Source organism: Pimephales promelas, chromosome 14, assembly GCF_988280905.1.
Source record: "Pimephales promelas chromosome 14, fPimPro1.hap1.1, whole genome shotgun sequence".
Taxonomy (NCBI): Eukaryota; Metazoa; Chordata; class Actinopteri; order Cypriniformes; family Leuciscidae; genus Pimephales; species Pimephales promelas.
Window position 1 is genome coordinate 6,285,589 of NC_142782.1, and position 9,474 is coordinate 6,295,062.

At 35.1% G+C, this 9,474-nt stretch overlaps 1 protein-coding gene and 1 long non-coding RNA gene across 2 annotated transcripts; both read right to left on the reverse strand.

Moving 5' to 3' along the window:
• Positions 1 to 1,968: 1,968 nt before the first annotated feature.
• On the reverse strand, positions 1,969 to 3,090 carry hes2.1 (hes family bHLH transcription factor 2, tandem duplicate 1). The gene is made up of 4 exons (XM_039663788.2): positions 2,887 to 3,090; positions 2,682 to 2,777; positions 2,481 to 2,568; positions 1,969 to 2,377 (listed from the first exon to the last, which is right to left on the reverse strand). Exons 1-4 carry the CDS (start codon positions 3,088 to 3,090, stop codon positions 2,061 to 2,063), a joined length of 705 nt encoding a protein of 234 aa, XP_039519722.2. The 3' UTR covers positions 1,969 to 2,060.
• An 892-nt stretch (positions 3,091 to 3,982) lies between these two features.
• On the reverse strand, positions 3,983 to 6,950 carry LOC148973635 (uncharacterized). The gene is made up of 2 exons (XR_016146448.1): positions 6,170 to 6,950; positions 3,983 to 5,166 (listed from the first exon to the last, which is right to left on the reverse strand). It is a non-coding gene; the product is annotated as an uncharacterized LOC148973635 (long non-coding RNA).
• Between the last annotated feature and the right edge of the window lie 2,524 nt (positions 6,951 to 9,474).

Here is a 9,474-nt window from a genome sequence, read left to right on the forward strand (position 1 = left end):
GTTATCAAAACTTAACGCGTTTACATAATTCAATTAAAATAATCTAAATCAATTTCTGAACGCGTTGAGTTCATATTCTGGGCTTTTTTTTTGTACATTTGGTTTATTAACAACAAGGTGTTTATTGGGTTTGGTATTTAATAGGCCTATCACTGTCTTGTTACATTATGTCACATGAAGCGTTTTTCACGTTAGTGTTTTAATGTCCAGTTTAAGACGATGCGAACCAGGAGGAAGATTTGAGTTCAGGAAGATATACAGCCCTCTCTTTTTTCCTTTTTTTAACTTCCTTCTTTCTCCCTCTTTCTCTTCTTCTCTCTCTTATTTTTTCCTCTTTCGCTGTCAAGTACAGCACATCGTACATCACTTCAACACAAAAATCTTATGCACACACAGTCTTGTACACTCTCTCTCATGCACACACATGCACATACGGACACTTATTCCAATGTTCATTCCTGTTACCAATTGTTCATTCCTGTTACTATTTTTTTCTAAAAAATGTTATTACGCTGTTTTTATCAATTTAGTTTGGTCCATTTATACAATTGTTAAATAAATTTAAAAAAAAAAACTTAAAAAAATATGAACTTGAGGTTTTCTTTAAAATAAAAAAATGGCATTGTGTTTTTTTTTTTATTAAAATACACCTTGTCTCACAGTAATATAGATTTTTTTTTGGTCACAAATCAATTATTTGAACATATAACCAACAACTTCTTTAAAATAAACACTTTCTTGTGGGGGAAAACAAAAAAAAACTTTTTTTTTTTTTTTTTTTTTTTTTTTAATGGCACATGAGTTTCGGTAACAGGACTGAGAAAACATGCGTCCATTTTAAATAAACTTGCCTGACATTGACCAATTTTTGAATAGTGTTAAATTCAGTGTTGAAAAAAAGTTAATTTTGAAGAGTTACAACAAGCAAATGTCGCCCATTCGGTGGATACAATTTTCTGAAATTATCCTTGCAGCCTGATCTCATGAAATAGGCTACGTCTAATTTATCGTGTAAAATTGCACGACATACAACGAGTGTTGGACACGCATTTCATGAGATGGGGTTGATGTATAATATTGAGCTCGGTCAACTGTCCCCAACAAAGTCTCATGAAAGTGCGTATCTATACCACGAATGTCATTTCTCGTGCCATAATGGCCAAAAATGGTTTTGCGTGCATATATGCTACGGACTGAAAACCCCTTGGGTATGGGTTTAGGGGGGTGGGGACTGCGTGCGCATTACACGCCATAAAGTGCGTATCATATGCACGCGAATACGTATCATATAGACGCAAAAACTATTTTTGGCCTATAAATCGCACGAGAAATATGCACTTAATTTGTCTATTGCTTGTACTTAATTCTGTTGAATTCAGTTGTTTATGCCATATCATAAGTGTTTCTTTACTTGGTATTGAAGAAAATAATGTTTGGAGGAAATATTTGAGTCACCCCTGTGTATCTCGTCATAACAGATGCTAAATTGACTGATTGTTGACCGATCAAGGCTTATATGTGCCTTAAATACGATTCACGTGTTCGACATTTTTGTCATGTTTGTTATGTTCAACGTCCAGTTGCTTTATTCCATTTTGAAGAGAGAGAGAAAAAAACAAGATTTCAAGAATTTCAAAGCAAAATGATTTTATTCTTCAGTTGCTTCACAATGCTTAACATTTTCGTGATCATGTTTGCTTCAGCGACATTCATTTTGCCAATAGTAATTAACACACAGTGTTTACAACTTCTTTGCACAGAAACGAAATAAAGTCAATCGTGCAAACCTCATAAATACATTTTAACCCTTGGGGTTTACAATTTTGTTGTTTACAACGCATAATATTTAAAACCCAACGAGGATTGCATAACGTTATGCTCATAGAATATGATCTGTGCTCGCTGGCTCTCTTTCATTTACAAAGTAGCCATATTTTAGGTAAGAAAAAATACTTAAAATCCTTACATGTAATCTCAATAACAGGCGTTTACATTTTTCAAGCTTATTACGACAAATAAATAATATACAAAGTTTATGAAGCCTCCAGTCGCTTGTCTGGTCACCACGGTCTCCACATGTCCACAGCCGCCTGTGGCGCAGGCTGAGCTTGGCTGGGTGTTGACGCGTTACCGGTGGAGTGGTTCTCCATCGTAGAGCTGTTGTTCCTCAAGCTCACAAGTCTCTGGTGCATTTGGGAAATCATTCTGGAGTTCTGACCACAGCAGTTCTCGCAGGACGATGACGCAGACACCATCGAGTGCTGAATGAACTCGTTGACGCGCTGAGAGGTTTCTGTTCCAAGGTTAGACTGAGGCAGCATCACAGAGATGCGCTGCAAACAGGCTTTATAACCCTCTTTATAGCTGTCTGTTTGACCTTTAGGGGAAAAATAAAATTATTAAATATACTGGGCCCATTTGAAATAACGCAGATTCCAATTAAATGTTGAGAACGGTGTAAACAAAAGTAAATCACTCACCTTTAGCTGATGAGGAAGGCAGATCTTTGAGGAACCGGACAGTCATTTCGAGAATGTCAGCTTTCTCCAGCTTTGAATAACGTGAAGCCTACAAATTGGAAATGATTTGACACATTAGGATATCGTTCAGACACTGAAGCACATCACTTGGATGTATGGCAAGTAGGTAATACATACAAGCTCCAAAGTTAAAATACTTACGTCTTTGCCGACCAGAGGGAGTATTAGTGTTTTCAAGTGATTGAGGCTCTCGTTAATGCGAGCCCGCCTTCTCTTTTCCATCAATGGCTTGAGAGTCTGAAAAAAGAAAGAAATCGGTTAACGTAAATGTGAGTTTTTAGTGACTACAAGGTCTATTAAAATGGTTCAGGGGTGTTCATTAGAAGGAACTCAAAATCGTCCTCACCTTTCTCAATTCATGTGCCTCTTTTCTCTGAGCTACAGTCATTCGAGTAGCGATTGAGTGGGAATGAGCTTCGGTAATAATGTTTGGAGTCATGATTTGATCTGTTGGTGTCTCTAAGAGAGAGGAGTCGAGTTTTGTGGTCAGGGTGGGCGAGAGGGGTCTTTTATAGGGCTCTTTGGCGTGGAGGGAGGGCTTCAAATCCATTGTGGCTTCGGTTTGACGCAGAGGGGGATGCTGGATGCCATAGGGAGATCTGATCTGACTGTCCCGAAAGTTACCATCTGTTGATTGATGTTTGCTTCATCTAAACCACTGGTATTCGCATGTCATTGATAACAATTTTCATCGTTTCATAGATCTCCGCATTGATGCATGTGCTTATAAACCATAAAAGCCGAATTCGGATGCAATTCACAATAAAACGTGGAGATTAAAACAAAAAATACAAGTTGGTTTTCTATATCTCATTCTGGTTTAATGTTTACAGCAAAACACAATAGCCTACAATATACATTAAAAGTTTTTGTTTAGGCTACTCTCATTTTGACTTTGCATTGGTTTATTAAAATTTGCGCTGCAAGATTTGTTTCACAAAGAAATCCTCCAGGTATTGGCCTATACTGATAAATAATACAGGGCATGATGCACGCAATAATTAACCAAGCCACGCTATTAACATCTGCTTACGTTCGGACCGTGTTGGACAACCTATAAGTTCGTATTACTTATAATGTCATAACACGTTGGCAAGTACGTAGACTGAGTCAATATTGAGCTAATTCAAGAGTAGGGTGGTTTGCAATACAACATAAAAATCACAAATAGCCTTCATAAAAAGGAAAATTATATTTGAAGAGTTCAGATGCAAAAGCCTCTAAATGCCATTTGAAATTTTCTTCTTTAATGATGATTTTTATCAAACTTGTATATTTAAGTTCAGTAATTTCACTTAAATAACAATTAATAGGTAATTATCATCGCCATTTAAGTGAAATCACTGAACTTAAATATACAAGCTTGATAAAAATGATCATTCTAGAAGAAAATTTCAAATGGCACTTAGAGGCTTTTGCATCTGAACTCTTCATTTATACACTGTAAAAAATTTCTTGTCAAATTAACAGTAACTTACTGGCAACAATTATCCAGTACTTGCTGTATTTCATTTAACAGTAAAATTACCGTAACACTAACTACAGTACTGTTAAGCATACTGCAAATTAAATAACATTATTTTACTGTAATTTCTTACCATATTAAAGTACAGAATTACACTGTTAATTTTTAATAATACTGTATAGTATGAAATGTTATTGTATTTATTTTATAGTGCTACTGTGTAACCTGTAGAAAATCCGTAGAAATATTATTTTAACTGTTAATGGGAAATAGAAAAAAGAACAATTGAAGCTTTAACTGCACAAGGTTTATTGTGTATTTTCAAACACATTAGTACATTTACATAATATACATTTAAATACATTAATACAATTAAATACATTAATAATAAAAATGTAATATAATACAATAAAAATCATGCATGACAATCATGAACAATTATGCATAAATACATGCAAAAATTATCATGAACAGGTAAAATAGAAAAGATTAAAGGGGTGCTATCTGATCAATCTATTAGAAAGATAGTTCATAACAACTCATCCACCCACTCCCTGCTGGGGTAAAACAGCTTAAACTAGTCTAAGATTGTCTATTGGTTTGAGATAGACTGTCTAACAGGTCAGTTGCTGATTTTAAAGGGTTTTTGGCTGCTTTCTATCTAAGGGACCAGATTTGCAGGGCTGGGAGACACATATAAACTTATAAACTATAAAAGCTTTGACGAGTAAACCACCAATCCAGATGAGTATAACAAAATGACAAGTTATCCAGTGTCCTTTAAAAAAAAATAATAATAAACACAAAACAACCTCATCATGCACATGTGCCATGAAAAACTTGCATTACGGTATCAATAATTATTTATATGCAGACTTATGTTCTAACTTTTGCAATAGGAAGTTTTCTATCCAAGCTTTTATGCAATTAAACCTTAAACTGTACTGTAACGTTTATTTTCACACAACAATTCTAAACAACTTGCAGATAGACAAAATTCATAGATGGATAATAATCTGTTTAAAATGTTCTCAGTGGGTCAGTACTGGACCAAGGTATAGTAGTAGTAGTTAGATAAATAGAATAATTAAATTAGATTAGATTTACAATTCATCGGTCGTCAAGATGGATAGGGGTCTTCTTAACATGCACAGCTCACACCTGTGGCAAAGGAGAACAGACAAGACAGTTAAAATATAGTACGTTTTTGTTGTTGTTTTGGCTAAACAGCAAAAACAGACAAAATGATGTCTAAAGTGTAATTCACTTAATACTAAAATCTTGTTTGTTGGACTGTTGTTTAAAATCAATTCATTTACGATCACGTGAAAACGTAGGCTAATCTTGCTTGTGTGATACTAAGTTACATGACTTAAAAAAAGATTGACAAGGCATCGTTCCCTTCAAATGAGTACATGTCAGTTTACACATAGTAAAAAAAAAAAAAAAAAAAAAATGATATTATAGCCGTCAATACTGTAGTATATGCAGTGAATGGTTCCTACCGGAACACCCCCAGGCAGTTTGTGTAGTTGGTATGACCCGGGTTTTTTTTGTTGTTGTTGATTCTAAGTTCGCTAGTAAAGTGTTCAACACCAGGCTAACTCCCTCGTGTATGTGTCGTTAATGATAACCAAAGATTAACAAAGACCACAACAAATACTGTAAATGTCACACATAGCTTTGTATTTTGGACAAAAATACACCTTGGGCGCTTTCCGCGGTCCAACTTTATCACTGAGGTAACGTTATAATGGCAGAACGCCAGGTCAGGATTTACACGAAAATAAGCGTGAAAAAATCAATAAGAGGAATCGGCACTTTAATTTTATAACAATAAATCCGAATCCTAACCTTGGATGTCCGATTTCAGGATACATTTATCGATTAGCAATTCCTAACCCCTGTAAGTCATAAAATAATGAACGTGCAGGCGCTTCCACCGACTTAACGTGGTAAATAACAAAATGATTAGACCATTTTGACCGTATAAGAGGTTACATATGAAATATATGTCAATAAAATCACATTTAATCAAGTAAGGCTATCAACATAAAAGAAATCCGCGTCTGACTTATACATACGTAGAACATTCCGCGGCCACTTCTTTCTAACGTTAACGTAAGTAACTCATATGGTTTGCATAAAAATATGAATTACTAACCAGATGTATGGCGAAAACGTTGCCGACCGACAGCGACGCGATGCACGGCCTGCGTGTTCTTACAGAGGGAAGGGAACTGAAGAGTTCTTCATAAAATGGCAGCTTGTTGTGGTTATTTTTCGCGGTCATTTCGTACTAATGTATTTGAATTTACAGTAATATCCCAAATGGCTACATTGAAGAGTAGCCTATCATATACATATTATATTAAAATGTCTAGAGTATATTAAATTGAATATAGAAATCGTGGTCAGCTATTCTAAATAACTTTAAAGTTATTAGCTAGAATCCGTTTGCATACACATTATAAGAATTATTACTTACCAGATGAAGAAGTTGCAGGTCGGCAGAAAAGACAGCAGCACCACTGACACGACAGAGAAACTCTTCCAAAGTCAAATATGCTCTCATGCACACCCCACTGACATAAATTATGTCATAAATTATGACTGTTAATGGTCAACCAGTGCTACATTTTTATTTTAAATGTAAGAATAACATTAGTAGGCTAGCAATTTTACCCGTGGAACTGTGTGTGGTGTTTTTCGCGGTCAATTGCACTGCTGTATTTAGATTAACAGTAACTGATAATTTCCCAGAATGCATTGCAATTCTACAGTAACATACTGTCAGCTGTGTGCACAGTACATAACTGTTGAAAAAACAATTTAATACTGTGAAAACAACTAAATCTACTGTAACTTACTGTACATAGATTATACAGTAAGAAACTGTTGAGAAAAACAGTATAATCCTGTGAAAACAACAGAAATCATTTACAGTGTAGATATCAAAATGTTGGGCCTATGGGTTTATAAATAAGGTTTTATTCATGTTATTGAGCAGCTTGCATGTCCAGTAAAACATTTCTTTCTGGTTTATTTTTTCAGTGGCCACACATTTTAGCTGTTGAGGGGGTTGTTTTAAAGGCATAACTTCATATTTCAAATCAGTGGTGATCTCACGCGTCTGACACGCGCCGTTACTATGTAACAGATGGATGTCTGTTCCTCCAATCCTAACAAAGCGCGCCACTAGTTTGAATCCCAACTCCCTTGAGTAAAGACTGCCTAACTCTTTAGTTACCTGTCTGCTATATTACTACCCTATCACGTTGCTGCATTTATGGCGTGTCTTTTCAATCTATTGGCGTCTGTGTCTGAGCCATATGACCGAATATGATAATAAAGCTTAAAGAGAAGTACCCCCCCCCCCCCCTTTTTTTTTTCTTCTCCTTTTTTTCTTTGTTGGGGGCTGAAGGAAGTATGGAATAGGGTGACACGCATACAAAGTTAAAATTATATAAACCTACCACCATAAAAAATATATCTCGACAGCTTTTGCCTTTTTTTGGTGTGTTGCAGTCAAACTGATTGGTGAAACAGTCTAGAACAATCTCGTAGCCTGCATGTCTTTATTTTTATTGCTTTTATTTATTGGCTACACATTGTGAGGGTGATAAGAGCAAAAGCTGTTGTTTGTGCGTTGAAGACCTTTTGAATGTTCCATCAGAGGCAGGCACGCGTCACCGTCTCCAAGAGCGCATCAATTAACCTTCATGTTGTTGGCTTGTACTGGTGTTTAAATTGAATAAACAGGCCGTATAGCCTATATATTCCAGAGAGTAAACACTTCATACAGCAGCAGATCGAGTATTTTTTTTAATGCGGGGCAGTCAAATTCAATAATTAGGCCTAATAGCAGAATTTTCAAATATTTGTTCCTAAAATCACTGGTTAGCCAAATGACCATTTTTCATTTAGGCTGTTCGAATGCATCAAGAGCCATAGAGATGGTCACACTTTGTTGATGTTTTTTTAAAGACAAATTTTAGTGCTTATAAAAGCGTTATTTATATTTTTTGCGCCATCTCCTAAATCAGCCTGCGTTAAATGCGTCTCTATGGCACGCATTGTGTTTTATCGTGCAATTTATACGCGAAAATGAGTTTTTACGTGCATATGATACGCAGTTTTATGCGTATAGAAAGTAACATATTTAGAAATATTCATAAGGAAGATTTAAACCATTTTTTTTATGAATAGCTGAACAAATATGATGGTGATTTGAAATCATATAGCTCAGATGATTGCGGTCTCATTTATGTATACAATCTTAAATCCATAGAATATGAATATGAAAACACCTTGTGTGCAGTACAATGCTAAATGCCTCCCGAAATGTGTTAATAAAATATAATTAAGAAATGTACTTTTTGAAGTGTATTCCATCATGTTAAAATGACCACAAAGCTTCATGGTTTAATGCACGTCCTGACCAGTCATCACCAAAGGTCATTTAGATAAAACAGTTATAAGATTTCAAATGCTATAAAATAAAGTTATCCAGTATCAGCTGACCCTAGGGTATTTTTCTTTAAATTTGTGAATTCCTACTATTACGCTTACATTACATGTATGGTGACTTTCCTTCTTTTGTGTGTCCTGCTTTTCTTCATTTATTTAAAGAGCTTATTATCATCCATAAGTGTATAATAGCCTATATAAGTTCATAAACAGGTGAAGATAGATATTTCATCAAAAATCCAAGTAGCCTAATAATTAAATAATGATGTTTAATAATAAAATTCAAATAATCTAAATGATCCGTAGATAAACATGTTAGAAAATGTAAAAGTAGCTAAAAAACATTACAAAATCAACGTAATAAAGCTTTATATTCGGGAACATGCTGTGGATTAAATCATATATTATTTATTTCACTTGAAAAACAAGCAAACGCTGCAGAGCAACATAAAAAACAAAGCCCAAATAAAGTATGCTTCCCAAGCCAAAACCAACGCTGCCTGCAACCAGCTGTTGACACGCAATATTGCATAGACTTACTAGCAATCACTACATCATTTGTGTTGTTTGGAACCTAAAACCAAATAAGTTCGTGTGGATCGGATGAGCAGACATGTGGTGTTACGCAAAGCTGCGCGTCTCTCTCAGCATCACGCTGACAATCCAGACCAATATTTGTTTGTGCGTGCGTCGTTTTGATCGCATATTGCATGCAAAAAATAAAAAATTAATAAATAGGCTATTAGAAAATTGTTAAAATCACTTGTGAGTCATTTTAAATGTAGGCTAATGGAGCAATTGAGCAAGAGTCATTGAGATCGCACAGGTTTATTTCCTCTTAAATCATGGACAAATATTAATGATCGACGTTATGTTTATGAGTTTATTGAATACAATCTTAATGCACTCTGGTTCAAATAGCATTCTTCGTACTTCTTACGACCCAGCTTGTACAAGTAGAATGTGCCACATTGACAACCCAAACAATTTACCAAAACT

Coding starts and splice junctions, on each gene's coding strand:
- hes2.1 (XM_039663788.2), bottom strand. CDS start 3,090: ATGGATTTGAAGCCCTCCCTCCACGCCAAAGAGCCCTATAAAAGACCC. Junction 2,778..2,886: donor AGGCACATGAATTGAGAAAG/GTGAGGACGATT, acceptor TTCTTTTTTCAG/ACTCTCAAGCCATTGATGGA. Junction 2,569..2,681: donor TCCCTCTGGTCGGCAAAGAC/GTAAGTATTTTA, acceptor TCCAATTTGTAG/GCTTCACGTTATTCAAAGCT.